This window comes from Schistocerca nitens, chromosome 3 (assembly GCF_023898315.1).
Source record: "Schistocerca nitens isolate TAMUIC-IGC-003100 chromosome 3, iqSchNite1.1, whole genome shotgun sequence".
In the NCBI taxonomy this organism is placed as follows: domain Eukaryota; kingdom Metazoa; phylum Arthropoda; class Insecta; order Orthoptera; family Acrididae; genus Schistocerca; species Schistocerca nitens.
In genome coordinates, this window is record NC_064616.1 from 670,194,342 (window position 1) to 670,219,820 (window position 25,479).

The 25,479-nt window shown below is 42.4% G+C and overlaps 1 protein-coding gene across 1 annotated transcript in view; it reads right to left on the reverse strand.

The window, feature by feature from the left end:
* Positions 1-14,843, reverse strand: part of LOC126249703 (uncharacterized) — a 31,149-nt gene extending 16,306 nt beyond the window's left edge. The window contains exon 1 of the mRNA XM_049951382.1: positions 14,688-14,843. Coding sequence (XP_049807339.1) covers positions 14,688-14,774 — 87 coding nt within the window. The 5' untranslated portion in view covers positions 14,775-14,843. The remainder of the gene's footprint in view (positions 1-14,687) is intronic.
* Positions 14,844-25,479: the final 10,636 nt, after the last annotated feature.

The window sequence follows — 25,479 nt, forward strand, 5'->3', positions numbered from 1 at the left end:
ATTATGTACATGCACACACCATCGTCGCATATGTAAATGATCAGAGGTGCGCTTCTCTGTGACAGAACGGCCACCAGAGTGCTTGGTAGGTTATATAACGGGGGTAAACAACATCGGATGTTGAGTGATCACTGCGGACACGGAGACAGCGTTATCAGCACCTAACGGAGTTTGAAAGGAGCCTAATTGCGGGTTTTCATTAGGATGGCTGGTCGAATTGTGCAATATCCAGCATTATGCGGCATTCAGACGCGACAGTGGGTCGATATTGGACTGCATGGAAGCGTGAGGGCAGGTATACTCGTCGTCAAAGTTCCGGTCGACCATGCCCAGCGGCAGCCGAACTGCAGAATAACTACAGTACCATATGAAGATTGCCGTTAACACCTCCAAACGGCTGTGTTTGGAGTGGTGACTAGACCGTAGAGTATGGATTGCTGATGAATGGCACCGCATTGCGTTCAACGATGAATCGTGGTTTCCTGCAAGACCGTCGTCGGCGACTATGATTGGAACTTGGGGAGAGACTTTTGGAGAGGCAGAGTGCGACTGCTCCTGACGTCATGAGGCGGAAAGCCATCGGGTATGCCTTCACGTTATGGCTGGTGGAGATGGATGGAGCTCTGAAAGTACAACGGTACCTCATGGACATCCTGTGTCCTCATGAGTTCTCTCTCATGCGACAGTACATTAGTGCCATTTTTCAACAGAACAATACTCGTTCACACATGGCAAGTGCGTGTCTGCGAACTGTCTACGTGATGTTGAGGTACTCCGGTGGCTAGCAAGATCCCCAAATCATTTCCGATGGAAAACGTGAGGGAACAGCTCCACGTTATCTCCATCCAGCCTCCTGGGTTTCAACGATCAGTTAAAACAGATGTACGTCAACTTGCGTTAGGAGAGGATACAACGACTTTATGACAACACTCCCAACTGAATCAGTGTGTACATTGAGGCGAGAAGGTGTGCAAAGTCATCATTATAAGTGGGCTCATATTGTCAAATTCTTTGTAAATTTGGTTCAAGTTTGTAATCTCCGAAACAACATAACATCATATGCCTTCTTAACTCGTGAATTTTAATTTCGTTTCCTCTTCCCATTGTGTGTTTTTCACATTTTTTAACACGCGGTATAGTTTATAAAAGGAACTATCTTGCTTACTATTTCCTCTCCGTGAAAAGTAATATATGTGAAACTTCCTGGCGTTAAGCAGGACATTGTTACTGAGCGAGGAGGCGCTGTGTAAAGACACTGAGCTTGCATTCGGGAGGATGGCGGTGCAAATCCCGGTCTGGCCAGCCAGGTTTAGGTTTACTATGGTTTTCCTGATTCTCTTAAGGTAGATACCTAGAAGTTTCCTTGAAAAATGACACAGCAGATTTCTTTCCCCATCGTTCCCCAATTTCAGCGTGTACTCCATCCATAAAGCCCTTGCTGTCGACTGGGCGTTAAACCATAATTCTGGGTTTTCCTTCAGGTACTGTTTCGAAGACTCCATTTGACAACCTGAACAATATACACCGATATGCCAAAACATTATGACCATTGCCCATCGGTACGTTGGATGTCACCTGGTGGCGACGCGGGCACATGACGCTATAACAAAAGGATGTAAGAGGAGCAGACACGGGCTTGGGATCACCCTAACGAAAGTATGGACTGCAAACGGCGAAATCCATTGAGCTAAGCGACTTTGACAAGTGGGAGTTTCTTTCTACGCACAACGTGTGAATAAGATCAAGAAAACGGCGAAACTGGTCGAATGTTCACGTGCTACTGTCGTGAGCATGTATGGAAAGAGGTAGAAAAACAGTGCATATACCACTCGGCGCTAAATGGTTGGACTTTGAAGGCTCCTCATAGAACATGGGGTTCGGAGGCTTATTTGCTCTGTAAAGTAGATTAGATGGTGATCTGTGGCACATCTGCCGAAAGAACACAATGCTGGTGCACGCACGAGTGTTTCGGACCACATCATTCATCGTACATTGTTGAACATGGGACACCGCAACAGACCACCCCTATGTGTTCACGTATTGACCCAACTACATTGTCAATTACGATTGCAGCGGGCGCGGGACCATAGGGATTCGATCGTCGATCAATGGAAACGTGTCGGTTCTTCGGGTGAACCACATTTTTGCTACACTAGATCGCTGGTCGTGTCCACAAACGCCGTAATCGAGGTGAAGGGCGGCTCGAAACGTCCAGCGCGCCACGGACGCAGGCTGTTGGGAGCAGTATTATGCTATGGAAGACGTTTCCCCACGCTTGCATGAGACCTGTTGTAGTAATTGAAAACACACTGACAGCTGCGAATCATCTGGATCCCTTCATACTTGATGTCTTCTCCAACGGTGATGTTATCTTCCAGCAGTATAATTGTCCCTGTGTCGTAACCATAACCGCGCTACAGTGGTTTGAAGAGCATTATAGTGAACTCATGTTGACGTCTCGGCAACCAAATTCACCTGATGGAAATCCTATGTAACCCACCTGTGTTGCTATCGGGCGCCATCACCGCGTACGCATATCAGTGGCCCGTTATTTACGCGAATTACATGACCTGTGCGTAGACATCTAATGCCACATATCTCCACACACCTACCAACAAACTAAGATTCCTGATACGCAGAATCAGTGATGTATTTCGTTCCAAAGAAGGACAAACAAGCTATTAAACAGGTGGTCATAATGTTTTGTTCATCAGTGGATATGCATCTTTTTTAGTGTGTTATACTCAAGTTTATTCTACGAATTAACAAAAAATTACAGAAACAACAATAACTCAGAAAAACATGAAGCAGTCAATACGAAACATATATGTTATTTTAACAGTAGTACTGCACAAAGAAGCAGCATATAAAGCAGTGGCTCAATTGCCTCGCTGTGATTTATTACGTGCTTTCGGGTTCCAGTCGAATTGTCGATCTCATTGAAAGCACACCATTAATTTTAAACCATAATTTTAGTATCCAAAATTTTTACTCAAGTGCCGCGAGGGAATACGTGCTTAAAGTTATCCAGAAGCCGAAACACGACATCAAATGGTTCAAATGGTTCAAATGGCTCTGAGCACTATGGGACTTAACATCTATGGTCATCAGTCCCCTAGAACTTAGAACTACTTAAACCTAACTAACCTAAGGACATCACACACATCCATGCCCGAGGCAGGATTCGAACCTGCGACCGTAGCGGTCACGCGGTTCCAGACTGAAGAGCCTAGAACCTCACGGCCACACCGGCCGGCAAACACGACATCATCCAACTCTTAACTGTGGAAGTAATTCCTTCCAAACGGAGTGATTGCGCGTGGAGTGGTATGTATTTACGTGGAATCACAGATCGACAAATTATTTGACGCAGAACGATGATAGCGTAATGCGTCACGCACCGATCTCGTTACGTGTCCATCACTCTTATTCTTCACACTCTCTCACTACGATCACCAGGCGTCAGGCAAATCCTACACTGGACGATGAAGAGAATACAACGACTTATGTCCAGATTCCACTTCAGATGTTTCCTTGTCCACTGTTTTCACCCACGGAGGAGCAAGGTTGGTTCAAATGGCTCTGAGCACTATGGGACTTAACTTCTGAGGTCATCAGTCGCCTAGAACTTAGAACTACTTAAACCTAACTAACCTAAGGACATCACAAACATCCATGCCCAAGGCAGGATTCGAACCTGCGACCGCAGCGGTCGCGCGTTTCCAGACTGTAGCGGCTAGAACCGCTCGGCCACTCCGGCCGGCGAGGAGCAAGGGGTTCGTACTATTGTTCGTAATGGAGGCGTAGAGGCCAAATGTATCGTGTGGAGACGGTTGGGTACTGTCTGGTTTGACACAGCCCTCCCAATTGCCTCCAAAACGGTAGCGCACAGTGCTGTAGCATTCAACTTGGGATGCCTATGAGAAATGAGTTTTAGGTAGTGATCATCAGATGGTGATGTCAGGCAAGCGACCTCAAGGAGGCTGACCTTCAATTCTTTTTCTCACGATAGCGGTCGAATGCTTGAATGATATATGCCTGTTCGGCAGGCTATGGCTTATGCTGATCAATCTTCCTGTCGTGAAGTGACAGTGCGCTCTCAGTCTAACCTTGATTTGATCTTTTGGAGGGATGTTGATAGACGGAACAGTGAACTGAATCTGCGCTGGACTGCACTGAGAATAATGGCTTACTTTTACCTCCGCGCGGAATTAGCCGAGCGGTCTAGGGCGCTGCAGTCATGGACTGTGTGGATGGTCCCGGCGGAGGTTCGAGTCCTCCCTTGGGCTTGGGTGTGTGTGTTTGTCCTTAGGATAATTTAGGTTAAGTAGTGTGAAAGATTAGGGACTGATGACCTTAGCAGTTAAGTCCCATAAGATTTCACATACATATGAATTTTTTTACCTCAGTCACTCAGATGGCTCTAACAGTTGTTGGGTTGTTTTTGGGGGAGGAGACCAAACAGCGAGGTCATCGGTCTCATCGGATTAGGAAGGACGGTGAAGTAAGTCGGCCGTGCCCTTCCAAAGGAACCATCCCGGCATTTGTCTGGAGCGATTTAGGGAAATCACGGACAACCTAAATAAGAATGACCGGGCGCGGGATCCCGAATGCAGGCTCTAACAGTAATTACTGGTTATCAGAAGAATTTAGAGAAAGAGATTTCCGATAAAAGAAAATAAGACACAAAATATCGGTTATCTCTGTGTAGAATTTAAAAATAAGCATCACAGAAATAAAAATGGAAGACGAAATGTTATTTCATATTGTGATCATTACTGCTTTCCAAAGGAATGTCAACAAAACACCAAAATATTTACACTTACTCTTGTGAAAAATGCCTTAACGTGCATTCGTACTGCTGATTTAAGTTTTAGTATTTAAATTCTCGAAATTATTCTGTTGTTTGTAATCATTTAATGTATCACTAATCAATCCATGAATCTTAAAACATATTTATACAGGGCGAGACAGGAATAAAGGCACATGCTTTGAGGTGTGATAGTATTGGTGATTCTGAACAAAAACTTCAAATGAAAATCAGCAATTTCTTAAATGTATCCAACATACAGCTGTTTGAAAATAACAGGCGGCAGTCGCATGTCCGTCTTCACTAGCACTCGCACGCGGATACAACCAAAGCGACATTACGCTACATAGTGTAGTCTTTACTGACCATTCTAATACACACTTCACTTGCGCATGGTGGGGTGACGAGTCCTGTGAGTCTACACATTGTTTACCTCATATCTCTGCACTACAGTGGTTACACCAGTGTACTACACTGGTACAGTCAAAGCAGTACGAATCACTGTAGTGAAAATGCCACAGGTCTTCACATAGGCAGAGTATGCTGACATGATCATTGTCTACGGGTTTTGCAATAGAAATTCCAGAGCCGCTGTTCGCGAATACCAACGGCCATTTCCTAATCACAGAGTTCTGGATACGGATATTTAACAGGGTGTTTGACAGATTGCGTGAGCGCGGTACGCTTCCCAGCGTACGTGTATCTGAACGTTCCGTCCAAAATGAGATATTACTAAAGTTGAGAACATTCTTGAAGTGGTAGACCGCAGTCCAACTACCGGCTACCTGCATCCGTATCATCGGCAGTGTGCAACACCTGCATGCAGGAGATTAAGCCAAACAAAAGGAATTCTGTCTATGGATCATTGCCAATGCCGAACAGGCATATATCATTCAAGCATTCGACCGCTATCGTGAGAAAAAGAATTGAAGGTCAGCCTCCTTGAGGTCGCTTGCCTGACATCACCATCTGATGATCACTACCTAAAACTCATTTCTCATAGGCATCCCAAGTTGAATGCTACAGCACTGTGCGCTACCGTTTTGGAGGCAATTGGGAGGGCTGTGTCAAACCAGACAGTACCCAACCGTCTCCACACGATACATTTGGCCTCTACGCCTCCATTACGAACAATAGTACGAACCCCTTGCTCCTCGCCGGCCGGAGTGGCCGAGCGGTTCTAGCCGCTACAGTCTGGAAACGCGCGACCGCTGCGGTCGCAGGTTCGAATCCTGCCTTGGGCATGGATGTTTGTGATGTCCTTAGGTTAGTTAGGTTTAAGTAGTTCTAAGTTCTAGGCGACTGATGACCTCAGAAGTTAAGTCCCATAGTGCTCAGAGCCATTTGAACCAACCTTGCTCCTCCGTGGGTGAAAACAGTGGACAAGGAAACATCTGAAGTGGAATCTGGACATAAGTCGTTGTATTCTCTTCATCGTCCAGTGTAGGATTTGCCTGACGCCTGGTGATCGTAGTGAGAGAGTGTGAAGAATAAGAGTGATGGACACGTAACGAGATCGGTGCGTGACGCATTACGCTAATTCTGTTCACTAACGAGTCAACATCTACCAGCAATGGCATCAATAACACTCGCAACTCTCACGTGTGGGCAGATGAAAATATGCACGTCACTGTTGAAACAAATTTTCAACGACGTTTTTCAGTGAAAGTGTAGTACAGTATTATTGACCACCAGCTCATCCGTCCAGTAGCTTTCGATAACCGTGTTAATGGAGTACATTGTCTTGATTTCCTTGAAAATATGTTCGAGGTAGTACAGTGGTTAACTAACCTGCCTAATAACTAGGAGGGCCCAGTTTCGAATACCGGTCTGGTACACATTTCCGCTTGTCGCCAATGATTCCGCATAATGTCCCGCTGCAGCTGACACCACTGATCCCTTCCTTTTTCTTTCTTCTCCTCCGTCTTCACTCTGCGTACGGTGACACAGTACCTCACTAAAATATATGCTGGGCGTTTGGTCAGTCGACGTGTAGTCATTTCTTAGCCGTCGAGATCACCCTGTCTTCCTCCATAAGATTACTGTTTGTGTGGTTGGCGTAAGAGCGAAGTCTAAACGAACGGACTGGACACAAAGGAGGAACTTCCATCTCGTATTTTACATGCTTGTTCTCAAGTAAAGGACCGTAGGAGTGAGAAAAGCTCAGGAACGCAGCAGCTGTCTACAAGAGCTGCAAAATGCATTGAAGTTGACGGCGGACGTTTTAAACATCTTTTTGAGGAAATGTACACAATTAAACAAAACATAAGATCACAATATTTCACTTACTGTTATCTGGATTTGTACTGTTCCCCATTTGTTCATTAGTTTTCTCGAAACTCTTAAGCAGAACATACGTTCGTATAACTTTTTATGTTTAGAATCACTAATATTAACACCTCTTAAAGCATTACCTTTCCTCTTGACTATCCTGTATGGTTTGCTTCATGCGTTTGACACAAAAGCCGTAACAGAAAATAGGACATGTTACAGTGTGAAAGTTTTTATTCGAAATTTTTGTCACTCTCACCTCGTAATATACAGGGCCGACCTGAATTCTAAGGACAAAGTTTCGGAGGATGCTGAAGAATATTTTGGTACAAGGAACACGTGGCCTGCAATGGCCCTTTAATGCGTAATAATGAAATTATGATTTATTCGGTTTGTTACCCAATTTACTTTTGTTTCTGTGAAAACACCCTAACAACAGTGAAAAAGCCTGTAGTATGCAATCACCAGAACGTAAAAGACAGAGTAATCCAACAACTCCTTAGAGATTCGAATGTACTGTGATGTGACTGCCGTCGTAGCCGAACAGTTGAGAATAGGATCGTTAAGTCGCTTCTCGAATGCATTCAGTGACCCAATGCACACCAGTGGTTCAAATGCTAATGCTGTATATCACTCTTAACCTACAACTAACACCGCCGGGAAAAAATCTGAGACAGAACCGAGCTGTAATCAGTGCAAGGTTGGCGGCGAAGAATAAGTGGTCATTACAGTTGTCAACAACAAGTACTGTCGGTGAATGGAACAAGTTCGTTTCCGAGCACGACACACAGGGCACTTGCAGTGTTGTTCAGATTTTTCAGTGCAATCCAGATAAAAATATAAATGGGGGTAAAAAATAAAATATCAGATGTCATGCAACTAATCTATATCGAGACACTGGAGACAATAGGTCCATTACACGAAAAGAGTCAGAAAGTATCTAGAAAAGAACTCCTAAATTTTTTCTATGATCTTCAGATTCTCCCTGTATTTCCTGTTCCTCCTTAATTTGTGTCACTTGGGAAGAATTAAACAAAGAAAATCTTAATTCCTGCCAGATGTAAATATTGGTAAGGTACGTTTGCCTCAACGTATTGACACAAACTTTTATGTACGGCACAGATGTGGCATAACATTCATTCATTATTCTAATCACCATCTTAATTTCTAGAAACACGGGTACTGAATGTCATTGCCATCACGGAGGACAATTTCTTCCGCAGAGGTCCATCCAAAAGGACGAGGTGAGCTGGTTCGACAGCCCTAATTTCATGCTAGAGGAAGTTGCATAAGTGTTTTTTAGAAGCTGCTTAATTCTGCCACGGAAATTCAGCAACAGTGCCAGCTGTGAATTCAGCGTAGTATTCTTGAAAGATCAGCGAGAGATAGCGTAGTAATTTAAACACTGGTGTGGTATTCGAGAGGAGTTATGCTCAAATATCCAACAGATTGCCCTAATTTGGGCTACCTGGGCCTTAGCTAGTGGGAATTTGGTATGATTTATTAATTTGGGCATATCAGATTCATTATTTAAATGATGTAACGGTTCATCTTTAATGACCTCGGAGTGAATATACATAATTAGCTCTACTGTTAGTTCAAAATTTAACGTAAGGACAAATGTATTTGCTAAACAATGACAACTAAATATAAGTAAATGTTCGCGCTTTAAAAATAGACACTAGTGTTGTAGATCCTGTTACAAGCTGAATTCCATTATTACTTCTGATTAAGAGCGAGTTCTCCTTGAAATGCAATAAGTTAAAAAAGGATTTCATGGAAGCATGTGTTCGAATCATTTATTGCTTTCAAATTAAACGTATATTTGTTACAAACAGAAGTGGAAGTGCAGAAAAGACTGTCACAAGGAACTACAGCTGGAGTATCATAAGCTTTGATGCTAGCATAGATAATGATCACAATCTGTTACCTTTACTTTTCTAACATAAATTATTTTCGTCGTCTAGTTCACTTTTCCTACCATTCTGTTCATTGAAAGAGGCGAAAGATAGTACGCAGTCTTGAAATTTCTGTTTGAGCTAGTTTCAGCGTTTCACTGTTAGTGTTGGAAATTCTCTTCGCCTATCTTATATGTTCTTTGTTGTCGGTGAAATGATGTTCCTAACCGCTGTTAGGTTTTTTTCAATTCCGTATAAGATATGGGTAGGAGGCTCAAAGCAAAGTATGTTTTTAAACGTTACAATTACTTTTCGAGACAAAAGTAGAAATGTAGTTTCAGATATTTGAAGAGTTTTGTCAATTTTGTCTATGAATCTTTTCTGTGTGAGACGCAGATTTGAAGCGCTTATGAATTAAGAATAATATCAATATCGGAAAAAAATTTCATATGATAATAATTCGAGATGACGTGTAGGGGCACTGACCTCTGATGGCCGCGTCACAACTACGTGTAATCTTTCCAGAATGAGTTTCCGCTCTGCATCGGAGTATACGCAGATTTGCAACTTCCTAGCAGATTAAATCTGTGTACCGGATCGGGACTCGAATCTGGAACCTGTGCCTTTCGTGGGCAAATGTGCTACCTAATGAGCTATTCAAACACGAGTCACTAACCGCTGTCAGAGTATTGGCAGATCTAAAGCTGTGAGATTACATGTAACCTTTCTCGCAAGCATTTGGTTCCGTTGGTATCTCACTGCAGCAGTATACACTCATATATGGGTACCAAAGGCAAATAAAACTAAACTCCTCCAGAAAAGGCCATGAAGGCCCAACGGTACCGACCGTTCGCCGTGTCACCCTCAGCCCATAGGCGTCACTGAATGCGGATATGGAGGGGCATGTGGTCAGCACACCGCTCTCCCGGTCGTATACCAAAGGCAAACAGATGAAATAAAAAATTTATTTCTTCAACTTAGAAATTTTTACTTGAGGATTTAAGGCTCCTATTCATTAACTTTGATTCCCCTTAAAAAGTAGTAATTGACATATTTTAAACTACATAAACAGTGGTTATTATGACACAACATGTAATGTTTGTAGTGAATAAGGAGTTAAGTAATTAGCATTCATATAACTCTGTTGGATCTAATCAGTTGCATTACAAACGGTTTTATGAACTAATGTGGTACTGCAGTATTGGAACGTGACGATGTTTTTTCTTCTTCGTGAGAAACATATCCTGCCTAAACCTCTGTTTCAGGATATGATCTCCCCAGAAATTATAAAACAAAGAACTCAAGGTGTTATTATTGTAAGTGGAATATAATTATTAAGATACTTCTAGCGAGAACATTGCCACTGAAAATTCCACGGAGAAAGGAACGTGTCGGAAATACATACGTTTTGTTAGCTAAAGCCTCTTCGGCTACTCAGAAGGAAGGAATGAAGGAATGAAGGAAGGAAGGAAGGAAGATCAGAGTTTAACGTCCCGTCGACAGCGAGGTCATTACAGACGGAAAAAAATTTGGAAATTTGTGCTAAGGTCTTATGGGACCAAACTGCTGAGGTCATCGGTCCCTAAGCTTACACACTACTTAATCTACCTTAAACTAATTTACGCTAAGGACAACACACACACCCAAACCCGAGGGAGGACTCGAACCTCCGAGGGGTGGAGCCGCAAGGACCGTGGCAAGGCGCCTTAGAGACGGAAGACTGGCTTCTGTTATGAAGGGATGGGAAAGGAAATCGAGCGTACCCTTTTCAAAGGAACCATCCCAGCAGTGCCCTGGAACAATTTAGATAAATCATGGAAAGCCCAAATCTGGATTCCCAGACAGTAGAGCTACTCCGATTATGCGGCAAAGGTAGCGAAATGACTGAATTTTATGTATCTATGTAATTAATTTATTTACTATTTATTCAACTAGGCATGATACTTTCTCTTGTATCGGCTTGGCAAACCCAAGGAAAGTCCAAATAAGGATGGCTGTATCGGATCGAAAAAGTTTATCTTAATTAAGTGACCTGTGTTCGAACTTTCTACTGCATTTTAATGACTTACAATCGTAATAACCCATTAATCAAGCCAAATTACATTTCTTGAAAATAAATGGACTTAGATTAATATTTCAAGAAAAAGGAAACGTTCGACGGAGAAAATCCTTCAGCTTGATTATGAAAACGTGTGGTGTGTCACTCATGCTCTTCAGTTTTTGCGGAAGCCTATTGAAAAGTGCAGCACCTGTGTCCGAACAGTAGTCAAGGATTTATTCGCACATGAAGATCATTATTGTGTCTGGAATTCACCGGACGAATTCTGCTATCACTTTTAAACAAGTTCAGTTGCGTAATAATCCTCAGCTTATCACATAGAGACCTACTTAAGCGCCGTTGATTATTTCAATATATGATCCAGTTCGCTCGCATTTTGGCTAAAACGTATTCTTTCTGCCTGAACGGACTGTCCCCAAAATATTATCATATATGAACTCAAGGAATGGAAATGTGTGAAGTAAACGTGTCTCACTGAATCAGTGGTACTTGTAGTGGACTATAGACCATAAAGTAAAGGTATCTGCATGTAGCTTCTATGGAAGATCCTGCATAGGTGTCTTCCACGAAACCTTATAATTTGCTCAAACCTCGAAAACTGGTGCCTCTCTTTCACTAATGTTTCCACCATCCCACGGAAGAGCTGAAAATCAGCACGAACAGGATTGTATGTTAGAAATTGAATAAAATGTATTTTATTGCAGTTAAGAGTGTGAAACGGAAGTTGTGTCTCTTTATGTCATGATTTTGTTTTATTAATGAGCACTTCATCGCATCTGTAACAATTATGTTTATATTAGTCGCAAAAAAAGAAAAAGAAAAAAAAACTGACAGTTATCTGTACAACAGAAGAAACCCAGTAATGCAAACTTCTCCTTCCTATTGCTTAGACTGAGATTCAAGCCTTATAAATACCGTAGTTTCGCAGTTTTGGTCCACAGTGTCAATAAAGTTGTTACTATCATTATTGGGACATTCAGTGTTATTGTGGAGTAAAGGCATATATCCAATGACGACAGTTTTTATCCAATACGGTTCTCTGTGTATTGCAAGAAGGAATGTAGCTGCCTGCAAACTAAGCAGCCAACACAGATCGAACGGTGTATCTGTCTATATGTGCCCCGAGAAATATGCGACTGCTCTGTTGCAAAATACCTTTCACTCAGTTTGTGATGATACATGTGACAATGATATAGGCCTATAGTTGTCAACAGTATCCTTTCCCTTTTACTATGTAGAAACCCCTCTGGGAAAATACTCACATGGAAAGACGTGATGCATGAGTGACTAAGGGCATTGCCAAAGTGTAGTGCACAAATCTTCAATATCCTACTTGGTATATGACTGTACCCACTTGAATATAACACTTCATTATTGACTCAGTTCACCTTGTATTAAGGTCTAGCTGCCTCATCTCTTGTTGTTCTCCCGAAAAAGCAATCTGTAACACATGTATGTGACTTGTGTTGAGAAAAAAGTTTTGAATCAGTTTACCCAAAATAGATAATAAATGATCCTTCAAGAACTCAGTAATGCCAGTAACGTCTTTATTCTCCCATTTCACCAAACTGACAACTGAAACTTTCGTCTGCGTCTTTGGCACTGACGTCACTACACTCCATATTTTTCTTTTTAATTTTATGCTGAGATTTACGTATCCTCCTTGTGAAACACATAATCATAGGCTCTCTTGCAAAATTTCTTGAGATCTTGCAGGATTTCATGTAACCAGCTACTGCAAGTAGATATTAATTGTGTCACTAACTCTGATAGACTTACTGCTTATTTATACAAGAGATCCTGATGGCCTGTATTTTCCAAACTGTCTGCCTGCCACTACTTGCCACAACTGGGGTTTTGTATTTTGTACTTTAGTGGGAAGTAGCTTTCGTAAAATTTAAGAAGAGTCTATACGAATGCATTGTGTTTATTATTCTAAGTGTTTACATTATACACTTCCTGCCACCGACAGTGCTCCAACAACTGAATAAGTTATTTCCAGAATGAGATTTTCACTCTGCAGCGGAGTGTGCGCTGCTCTGAAACTTCCTGGCAGATTAAAACTTTGTGCCGGACCGAGACTGGAACTCGAGACCTTTGCCTTTCGCGGGCAAGTGCTCTACCAACTGAGCTACCCAAGCACGACTCACGCCTCGTCCTCACAGCTTTACTTCTGCCAGTACCTCGTCTCCTACCTTCCAAACTTCACAGAAGCTCTCCTAAGTTTTTGTACGGCAAGTATGTTAATGGCTCTAAATTTCTTGCATATCTGTGTGCTCCTCAGTTGTTTCGTAATACAGCTTCATTGCCTGAGATCCCATTACTAAACATTTACACACTTGAACTATTTAATATTGTGACATTAATTAAAATGCTATATACTGCCGTATATCAGTTTTCCTGTGTTCTTATTGAAAAAGTCAGAGTTGAAAGTATAGTACGAGACATTCTACTTCCATATTGTCTATAGGTTCAGCACTGAAGTTCTTACGTAGTATGAAACTAGTGTTTAAATTGTATAAAAGTTAAAACAGTCTCCAGTTTGCTTAGAAAAATCCTTAAGTTAGCACTGTAAAAGGGCTCTCATGTGATAATTTGTACGTGGGGGAGGGGGAGGAGGCGAGGAGATCTCGAATTAGGGTATGGTGTATTTTTAATATCTTATATTTTGAAATACAGAGATGACTTGTAAGCAGCCATAAAAAAGATCCTTTTACGGCACTGTTACAGACTTGTGTAATAATGACTTTTAATCATTTTCTTGAAAGAAAAGTACCTGATTACACTACATTTTTCTCACTGCATGCGAACTAGTGTGAAGAGGGGGAGAGAGGGGAGGGGGCGACCACACTTGCCCACGGGTATAAGCAACCTTGGCACTGGACAATCTGCAAATAACAAAATTTTTGAATTGTGTACCTGTAAATCGAAACATTACCACCCAGCAACCTATGCGAATAGAAGGTTATCTTCGGCATAAATGGCAGGACCTTCCAACCATACAGAACAGCTGGATAGTTAATTGGATACAGTGTATCCTACAAGGAGAGTCACACTATTTCTTCGCTCTGAAGATGATGTCGCCATTTATTTTGCTAAAATATCTGCAGTATTCTGTAAGGTACTTATTTTTAACCACTGCGTGATTTTTTGATTACGTTCACTTGACATAAGCAGGTACTTCTTAGAAAAGTTCACTGATATAAATATCTAATTGTCCTCCCCAACACAAGGGGAATCTAAACGTGTATGTCCCCAGTCCCACCCACTTGACTCTGACTAATAATGGCACCTATTTACAAGTAGGCCATGCCTCATACCATCCCTCCCTCCCTCCGACAGCCTATTCAATTTGAATTTCAAATGATCATCCTCTTGTTTATTTTGGACTGCGAAAAGTCGTTTGCTACTTCCATTCCCACACTTCTTAAGAAAAAGTCAACTCATGACGTCTAAGGAGTGTATTAAGACTGATCTGCTATGAGGTCTGAAATGACGCGGCTGGAAGCCAATGTGATCAATTTTAAATACGATATTCGTAGTAGCCAGGCTTGGAGATTGTGAAGTTAGACGTTGGAAGAATCTCTGTCAATGCATAAACACGTAGTAAGTCCATACCAAATATAATAAGCAAGGCTGGGCAGCTTACCATTTCGACAGCGGCGTCACAGACTGAACTGAATACAGGAGCACTGGTTCCGCGCATATAGCTTCCAGCACAGCCTACTGACGTCATAGCGGTACTTCCCGGCGAATCAGCGGTTGCGGCTTCCTGCGGAGAAAGGGACGGCGCCCGAAAATCCTGATCTTCTACTGCGCTGGTTGCCTCCGCCGGGTGACCTCTGCCGCGAACAGTTTTTCCTGGTTATGCAACGCGAAAAGCAGTTGTCATTGCCAGACCAACGACCTGATCTTTAATAGAGTGAGCAACTAAAGATATAAAAAGTAGCGCTGTTGTCAGTCCATAGGTGGACTTACACACCAGTAGATATTGTACCTTTTGATGTGATACATTTCTGCTGTCGCCCTCCTAAAACAATGAGGGGTGATTCCGTGATGATGTTTACAGACTTTCAGCGATGATGGAGAAGGGTAAACGTATCAATTTGAGGTAAGGGATCCCGGTGCGGAAGCGACCGAGTAGAAAGCTATAATCGAAAACCGTTCTGATACGCCTGACAGTGGCCGGCCGTGTTGACCGAGCGGTTCTAGGCGCTACAGTCTGGAACCGCGCGACCGCTACGGTCGCAGGTTCAAATCCTGCCTCGGGCATGGGTGTGTGTGATGTCCTTTGGTTGGTTAGGTTTAAGTAGTTCTAAGTTCTAGGGGACTGATGACCTCAGAAGTTAAGTCCCATAGTGCTCAGAGCCATTTTTTGAACCCCTGACAGTGGAATACTTGTACCGGTACTGTTGTTGCCAAGACTGTACAGTAGGCAGCTTTCAGAGGTGGTAGTGTGGACATAAACAAGAAAAAACAGTTCTAATAAATATGGACTCTAAAATGCTTGTCTTAAGAGCTGCGAGCACTTGTTCATCCTCAATACTGTAAGACGCATCTCTCCAGCTGGAAGTTCTTTGGTTTTCATATTTTTGGAGGAAGTAATATCGACCAAAACCAAGAAAAGGTGTCCAGTAAATATGGGGTCCTAAATGCGTACCTTAAGAGCTGTGGGCCCTTGTTCAGTAGAAGATATGTTTTTCACGGAGGCGAAGGTGAACAAGTGCTCATAGTTCTTAAAGCATGCATTTTAGAGCCCATTTCTACTGGACAAATTTTTCTTGTTGTGGTTGATACTGCCTCCTCCAAAAATATGTAATCGAAAGAACTTGTAGTTGAAGAGATGTCTCTCACAGTATTGAAGATGAACAAGTAATCGTAGCTCTTACGTTTAGTATTTAAGAGCCCATGATTACTGGAAATCTTTTTTCTTGTTTACGTCCACACTACCACCTCTGAAAGCTGTCTTAGCAGTCTTAGCAGAAGCAGTACCGGTACACGTATTCCACCGTCAGAGGTATAAGAACGGTTTTCGATTATAACTGTCGACTCAGTCGTTTCCGAACCATGATCCCTTAGCTCAAATCGATACATTTACCCTTTCTCCGTGAAAGTTTGTAACACCATCATGGGATCATCCTCTATACCACAGCTTTAAATTGCACGTCATGGACTGAAATCGATCAGTTGTACAAATGCGTAGGCTTCCGCGGCCGGTGTCAATCTCATCAAAGGCATTCTGGTTATGTTGACGCGCCATCTAAGATAAAAATTTAAATATTAAAATGTAGCGACGTTTTGGCCGAGAATTAGCTTCCTCCCTCAGTGCAGAGAGTGGTTATCTGAGGTATGGGTGAATTAATATATCGCTTTCCTGACTGTGTTACTAGACCACTTACGTAACATTTATTAGATTCTATTGGCCCTAAAATGACATCGGTGGGTATAAGGAGAGGAGGAATGGTTATATGGTTGACTATTTGTGGTACTTCGGTATTTTAAGTATTTTGTAAGATGACACGGCAGTATACCGAGAATACTTTCAATGAGACCGATCACATAGTTTACAAGTTACACTGGTTAGGTCCGCTCCGTAACTGAGCGGTCACTGTGGCTGATTACGATGTAGAGGAACCGTGTTCAGTTACCGATACCAACAGGGATTTTTCCTTAGTGAGAGGAATGGAAATGGAGCCATTCAGCTTCGTGATGCCAACTGACTAGCTGCCTAAATGTGAGTTAGCGGCTCCTAGGTCTACAAAGCCGACAACAGACGGTTGTTGCCGTCGTCGTCATTGTCGTTCGCATTAGGCGTGAGAACCATGTTGCAGGTTTGGTTTTCCTGTTTCATGATTCGAAGGGCTAATAGCCATACACTGTTTTGCCTACAGTAAGCTATGTTTCTTCTTAGTTGTGAGGCTTTCGACTGCCCCACGTCGTTCCTGCTTCCTGTAACACGGGAGGGTGGCGTGCCCCTCCAAACTGTTTTCAAATGACACCACTGGCTGAAGATGATACGGCGGTCTGTCGATCGGTCCAGACTGGCCGGTCTGAGACCTGAACGGTGGTACTTTTCTTGTTACTTTTTGCAGTGATTTTTCTGCAGTTCGGCAGCGGAAAAAAGTACCTTGTATGAGGGCCATTTTGAGTGTCCTGTGACGCAAAAGAAGCAGCTTTTTCTTCACACGATAAGATTTCGTCCATTATCTCCCAATCTGCATGCGGCTTGTTTTTTGTACCTTATACGTTTCGTGATATAACACTTACTTGGAGACCACGTCACCTGTCTGTGGAAGTACAGAAGCCCATTCTTCCTCTAGAACCAAAACTGGAGAAGCTAGTGATGTTGGATGCTTGGGTATGGAGCGAAGTCGACTCATCCCAAAGGTGTTCCATTGGGTTCAGGTAGAGCTACCGGCAAAATGGCTACTGTCTGCTTGTCCCCCAACGAGAAAATGTAAGTAACTAATAAATTAAAAATAATATCAGTTAGTAGTCTCGTGAATATTTATACAGTCAAAATCAGGTCTTACAGCATGGAAAAGAGTATGGCTCTCATTACAGCCAATACCCCTCAAGTATTAGGCGTGATGGAAGAACGACCAAGTGTAGAAGGCACTTGTGTCACAATAACTTGTTTGTGGTACCCAGGTTGATGCTGTATTCTTTGATTTTCAGAATGCTTTACATACTGTGGCATACTGTCGCCTAGTGCAAAAAGTACAAGCTTACTGTATATCAGACCATCTTTGTGCTTGAATACAAGACTTACTAGCAAATAAAACTTTGGACATAATTCTCAACAGAGGGGGTAGTAAGATGGAAATTCAGCTTTTCGCACGCCTAAGATAGGTGTTATAGCATTGATTACGTATACGGTGCCCCATTGAAGTCTGTTGACGAAGGTACGAGCATGTGGAATAAGTTCATAGATATGTGAGTGGCTCGAAGACATCTTAAATAATAGAACCCAGTATGTTGTCCTCGACGGCGAGTGTTCATCAGATACATGGGTATTGTCAGGTGTGCCACAGGGAGGTGTGATAGGACCACTGTTGTTCCCTATATAAATAAATAATTTGGCAGACAGGGTGGGCAGCAATCAGCAGTTGTTTGCTAATGATGCCGTGGTCTACAGTAAGGAGTCGAAATTCAGTGATTATAGAAAGATACACGACGACGACAAAATTTCCAGTCGGTGTGATGAATGGCAGGTAGCCCTAGATGCAGAAAAATGTAAGTTCATGCGGATGAGTAGTAAGATCAAACCTGTAATGTTCGGATACAATATTACTAGTGTCCTGCTTCACACAGTCAAGTAGTTTCAATACCAGGGCATAACGTTGCAAAGTGATATGAGGTGGAGCGATCATGTGAGAACTGTGGTAGGGAACGCAAATGATCGACTTTGGTTTATTGGGAGAATTTTAGGAATGAGTGGGTCACCTGTAAAGGAGACAGCAGATAGGATGCTGGAGCGAACTATTTTCTTGAGTACTGCTCGAGTGTTTGGGATCCGTACCAGGTCAGATTGAAGGAAGACATCGAAGTAATTGAGAGGCGAGCTGCTAGACTTGTTACCGGTAGGTTCGGGCAACACGTAAGTGTTATGGAGATGCTTCGGGAACTCAAATGGGAATCCCTGGAGGGAAGGCGACGTTCCTTTCGAGAAGCACAATTGAGAAAATTTAGAGAAACGGCAGTTGAAGATGACTGCCGAACGATTCAACTGCCGCCAACATACACTGTGAGTAAGGACCACGAAGATAAGGTACGAGGAATTAGGGCTTATACGGAGACTACAGACAGTCGTTTTTCACTCGCTATATTTGTGAGTGCAACAGGAGGGGAAGTTACAAGTAATGGTACAGGGCACCCTCCGCCACGCACCATACGATGGTTTGTGGAGCATCTGTGTAGATGTAGATGTAAATTCCTTGTTCGATAGCGGTGGGAGCTATTCCCAGACGTTGCTGGAGTTTACAGAGATGTTGCAACGCGAAAAAATTGTTGCTAAGTGTAAGAACACTTGCAGAGGATTGATGCTCATTGTAACGACTGGCAAATGTCTCTCTGTACAAACAAATACAGCACAAACAGCCGGAAAACCATTATCGTTTAGTTGGATTGGTAGGAATGCAATGTAGATTCCGGTTCAAAAACAGTCACAGCGTGTGAAGTGTTTGTTGCCCTTCTTTGTATGTGATGTCACAATGCAAGATGGCGGTAATCCACGCCCACTTCTTAAGCAAGGTCCTCCTTCTTCTATCTCTCTCCCTCCCCCCCCCCCCTCCCTTCCCTATCTGTTCTGCCCTCTCCTCCCACGAGAGCCTAGTGATTTACCTGCCATTAAAACCAAACAGAAAAACACAGCCTAGTGTTTTAGCAGACTATGAAATGAAACATACAATCACACTGTAGTTGGTATGTTGAAAAGTATGAGAATGTTTTGCACCAGGTTAACAAACTATTCAAAAGAATCTGAATTTTTCTGTCAGATTCCAAAATGAGTGACAATACAGTACTTCAACCTCTGTATTATCTAACAAAAAGGTTTTTGTCAGTTGTTGTGCTTATATTACATTTACACACATATCACAAGCACAAGTGCCACCTACCTGTGCAAAAATGGCGTCATCTTCAAAAAAATATTGCGAATATTAGAGTATTTCCAAAATCTCTCTCTCTCTCTCTCTCTCTCTCTTTTTCACACAGACGCGCACACACACACACACACACACACACGCGAGCGCGCGCGCGCGCTCATACATACATCTAAGAAAGTCATTATGCCAATATTTCCAGCCTTCGTTACAGCTACTGTCTGGATAACCAAGAGAGAAGTCCAGTGGTACAGCTAACTGACATCCCTGCGAAAGCGACCTTAGTTCAGTGGTGGAACGTATGGTTTCATGGTCCCGCTACAGAGGCAACTCACGATAAGGCATTCCCCCCGCTAGAGGCTCTGCCACGGCTTTGCAGAGAGAAAGAATGTATCAGCCTTAGTGTTGAAAACGTACATACTGTGATGACCCACCATTTTGATTAAGAAGTCATAACCGCGATGGGCAAATACCCTCTATGCCCTTACAAACAATAGTTTGGGAGTTAAAGTTATGAGCAATAAATTTGATATAAGGGTTCAATTTTACAATATGTCCATAGGCTTGGTGTTAGAGTGTAGCTTTCGAGTTTTTGTGCTAGTAAACTTTGGCTTGGAATTATGTGAAGGAAATACTTTAAAAAATATTGACGGATGTCGATTTTTGTTTTGGATGCTTTAATAAAGCCACCAGATTACAGTTTCGGTCTTTATTCATTACCTTTGCTTATATTCGTGACATAATTCGGCCCGTATATTCACTTCTCCTTTGAAACTGAACATGGTTCCTTGCTGCCTGTTCGAAGGATCCAACGTGTGCTATTCGATATGCGAAATTCCACTCAGTACATACCTGAAATGTTTCCAAATCTGCGACATGTGCCCTTTGTGGGTGTCTTTCAACTGATAGAACGTTCTCATCTGCAACTTCTCATTCTGCTATTATGTCTTTCACCTTATAATTTTCGCCATCCATAGTTAACTTCAAGCAATAATCAATGTTTTGGGAAATTCCTCATCAACAGGTATTATTTCATTATATGTGAATTACTGCCGGCCGTTTTCGAAGCTAGTAGGAAAACTAATAATTCCACCAATTCATTCAGATTATTCCATTGAATAGTATACACATGCGCTGATCATTCTTTGGAGACTGTCTTCCAATCACAACTGTCAAGCGCATTTTCATTCTCCCGATACTGATATGCATGTCATTATTTCTCAATAATGATCCACAACCTTTATCTAATGCATATGTAACAATATGCGTATATTTATAGGCTGTGTATAGATCTAATGGTCTGTAGGAGAGATAGTTTTACTTTTGAGACTTGGCAGCCTCTAGAATTTTACTACAATTTTGAAGATCTTGTGTTGTGAAACTCTTTTGATGTTTAATTTTAAACAACACATTATACATGATGTGAAGGTATAAAATTTGATATTTTTATTGGTGGCTGAGGATCGTGTACTGAACAACATTACATCAGTATTTACTTTATTTACAGACTTGCCGGCCCCTGGTGGCCGAGCGGATCTAGGCGCTTCAGTCTGGAACCGCGCGACCGCTACGGTCGCAGTTTCGAATCCTGCCTCGGATATGGATGTGTGTGATGTCCTTAGGTTAGTTAGGTTTAATTAGTTCTAAGTTCTAGGGGACTGATGACCTCAGATGTTAAGTCCCATAGTGCTCAGAGCCATTTGAACCATTTACAGACAAATAACTATAGTTATTAGGAGTATTTTGTTTTTAGGTTGGTTAGTATATCCAAGTGCATGTGCTAAGAGCAAGGCATTAATGTTTATTTTCCCCTGGGCAGCAGGTCAGGTGTTGCAGTGTGGACACGTGGACGCAAAACGGTTAGTCTAGACTGACAGGCTTAGTCCACTTAGGGCTGCAGCTATGGCCACGCAGAAAACATCAGGTAGTAAACTTTGTGACGTGTTTATGGAAAGACTGTTCGACGCAAAGAAAAAGCTATGAACAAACTGATGCGTGTACATATTAAGGTACCACATATAAAAAACCTGGACTTACACCCGTTACACCACGCCTAATTCTTTCATTCTCAGCTATCTTACATTATGATTTATTAAATCATATTGACCAACATCTACCTGTGAATTATCAATCATCCACACCCCTGATTGTGTTTCAAATTGGTTACCTTACACAGTATCACGTATTTTGTCTGTTTGTTCACTAGAATATGATGCTGACATCTATCTCTTGTCTCTGCTGTAATTTTCTTTCATGATTCTTCTTTAACATCATTATCATTTTCTCATCGTATTATACATCATCATCATCTTCTTCTTCTTTTCTGTCTCCTCCTTTCACACATGTGGTTTTCTTTAGCTTCATCTTCTTCATCTTGGTCTGTCTTCTTCTCCTTTCAGAATAGCTGTCCTCCTTGAAGCAATCTCTATAACAGATGAGAAGCGCGTCTGATGGGAAGATGAAGAGCATGCTTCTTCAATCTCATGTGAGACACACTGTAGCTATGGTGTTTTAACCTTGTATTCACATTTCCTTCCATAGCTCAGATATGATTCAGTTTGACTCTTTAATCTGATTTGTAGTGTGATGAGAGGAATTCTAAAAATTTCTGTACCCTTTCTAGTTGATAAACTTTTGGCAACAGTTCGTTTTGCTTTCAATAAATCTTCTGCAGTCCATTTAGCTTGGTATAAAAAAACAACTGCCAGTATGGACGCACTATGCGTCTTAAATTTAGAAAGCTGTTGGGCTGTGTGAGAAAGATGGTCAGTTTATAAGGTGATCACCATTAATCCCAGAGCAGTGATGGTCAATTTACAGGGTGCTTGTTATTACTTCTGGGGCAATGATGGTCAATTTAGGGAGTGACTTACCGTTACCCTTGGGACAATTATTATAATTTTGCAGAATGGCCACCATTACTCACAGGATGACCGCAATTACCCCTGTGGAACAATGATGCTGAATTTACTGGGTGACTACGATTACTTCTGTGGCAATGATGGTCAATTTATGCATTGACTGCCACTACCCGTTGGGCAATGACAGTCAACTAACAGAGTGACTGCAGTTATCCGTTGTGGGCATGCTAGCCACTTTATATTGTGACTATCATTAGCCACAAGGTGACCACCACTACCCTTGCGGACAAAGATGGTCAGTTTACAGGGTGATCAGCATTATCATTGTGTCCAATGATAGTCGCTTTATAAGGTGATTCCCATTAACCATAGGGCAATTATGATAAATTTACAGGGTCACCACCAATACCCCTGGGGCAATGATGGTCATTGGTCTGTCAAAAAAACTAAATGTAATAGAATTTAATTCACACAGATCATAAGGAACGAAACGGGGCGGAGTGGAACGTCAAAAAATTCCACCATGTATCCATTCCCATAGACAGTCACGAAACATAATATATTGGAATGTCAGAAAGTTCGATAATGCATCTGATTCACACAGATCAGAAATTGAGTGAAAAGCAATAAAAGGAATCCGCTAAATTTCCGTTACCATATAAATCACACAAATCTAAAGGTTGTGTTGCTTGAGGCTTTCCCGACGGACATGTTGTATATATGGTTCTCGGGCGAGACGTCGGATGTCATAGTGAAAACTCCACAATATTTCGTCAGCGCAACTGGCCGACATCTTCAGGTGCGACGAACACACTGCTAAGGCAGGACCAGGGCTCCCATTTATGCCAGTTTTAGGCAGGAAGTGCGCATGCGTGGAGGCGCCAAATTCGATGGCCAATAGCGACGATATCAACTGATAGCTGGAAGGACAGTAACGCCACCTACAGGATGAAGAACCAAATACTTCGGCGCACGCGCGGAGGCTGCCGCCGCTGCTCTGCGCTGCCATCGGCAGCCCCAGCGACCTCTGTCGGAAGCCGCAAGCAGTACTGCGCGTCCACGTAGGCGCCTTGATTATCCTCCCGTTGTCAACAGAATATTTATGTTGCTGGCGAATCGTCGTCCGTCTTATGACCAAAAGTATTCCTATCTGCTCGAAGCGACTTCAATATGGCCAGTGCTGGATCCCATGCTGAACTAAGCTGAAAGCCCGTGTCTCTGTTTACAAGATTCGTCGAGCTGCGTATTTCCACTGCTTCCTTAATAACACTGTCCCAGTACGAACTCGTCGATGCGAGAATTTTTGTATGTAGGTAATTCATAGAATGGCCTGTACTGAGGCAATGCTCGGCCACTGCAGACTTTTCTGGTTGCTCCAGACGTCTCGCCCGAGAACCATATATACAAATCTAAAGGTTGTTTATTCAACTAAATACTTAGGAATTACGGTTACGAATAACTTAAATTGGATAGACCACGTAATGTTGTGGGGAAACCAAACCAAAAACTGTTATTTGTTGGCAGAAAACGTAGAAAATGCAACAGGTTAAAGACTCCTTACACTACGCTTGTTCGCCCTCTTCTGGAGTACTGCTGCGCGGTGTGGGATCCACATCACATACGATTGACGGAGGACATCAAAAAAGTTCAAAGAAGGGCAGTTCGTTTTGTACTATCAAGAAATAGGGCAGATTGTGCCACGGATATGATACACGAATTGGAGTTCAGATGGTTCAAATGGCTCTAAATACTATGGGACTTAACATCTGAGGTCATCAGTCCCCTAGACTTATAACTACTTAAACCTAACTAACCTAAGGACATCACACACATCCATGCCCGAGGCAGGATTCGAACCTGCGACCGGTGCAGCATCGCGGGTCCGGACTGAAGGGCCTAGAACTGCTCGGCCACAGCGGCCGGCTACGAATTGGACTGGCAATCATTAAAACAAAGGCTTTTTCGTTGCAGCAGTACCTTCTCATGAAATCACTATCAACAACTTCCTACTCAGAGTGTGAAAATTTTTTTTGGCGCCCACCTACAGATGGAGAAATTATCATCATAACAAGATAAGGGAAATCAGAGTTAGCACGGAAATATTGAAATGTTCGTCTTTCTTTCACTCTGTTAGAGAATGGAACGATAGAGAAATAGCCGAAGGTAATTCGATGAACTCACTGCCAGGCCCTTAATTGTCAAGAACAGATTAATCATGTAGATGTATATGTCGATGTACTTGGTGCAACTCATTTGCTACAATTCAGGCACTTTGGTTTTCTTCTCATTCAGTGTTGCAGAATCTGCAAGCAGTTGGGAGACAGAGAGAGAGAGAGAGAGAGAGAGAGAGAGAGAGAGAGAGAGAGAGCAATAGCAACAGCAGCAGCAGTTGTCTAATACCGGATTGTGAGTCTTCGGACATGCGCGCACCCCTCAAAAACAATGCAAGATTACTAATATTGTAGTCAGTTAAAAATTATAGTAGTTTTCTGGTGTACCGATGGACACATGAAATTTTTCTTTTCTGTCACGTAATCATGTGAAGTATTTGTGGCCGTTGTATTAATAATGGAGTAGTATTCTTAATAGTAGTGCTTACATTCTTTCTAAAGGGAAAATTTGAAATCATTGTAGTTAGTTAATGAAACCAATTTATTGTAGCAGTCTAACTTAGGTAACAGACGTATAGTTTTTTCGGTAATTGTAAAACCTTTACCATGAGTGAGAAGCGTGGGGTTTGCCACAGGTTTATGAGTAGATTTCCCCTGGGGAGGGGGGGGGGGGGGTTGGGAGGGGCGAAAGAGGAGCCAGCGGGCATCCTAGGGCGTATATGTTGCAGAAATAAGTTAATAGAGGAGCAGGAGGATAAGATCTGTGTCCTTCAGGTGCAAATAGAAAACGCATGGGAGATACTGAATAATTTTCCTAATATGGCAGGCACAGTAACAGCAAGAAGTTTACCCACGACTAGACGTTA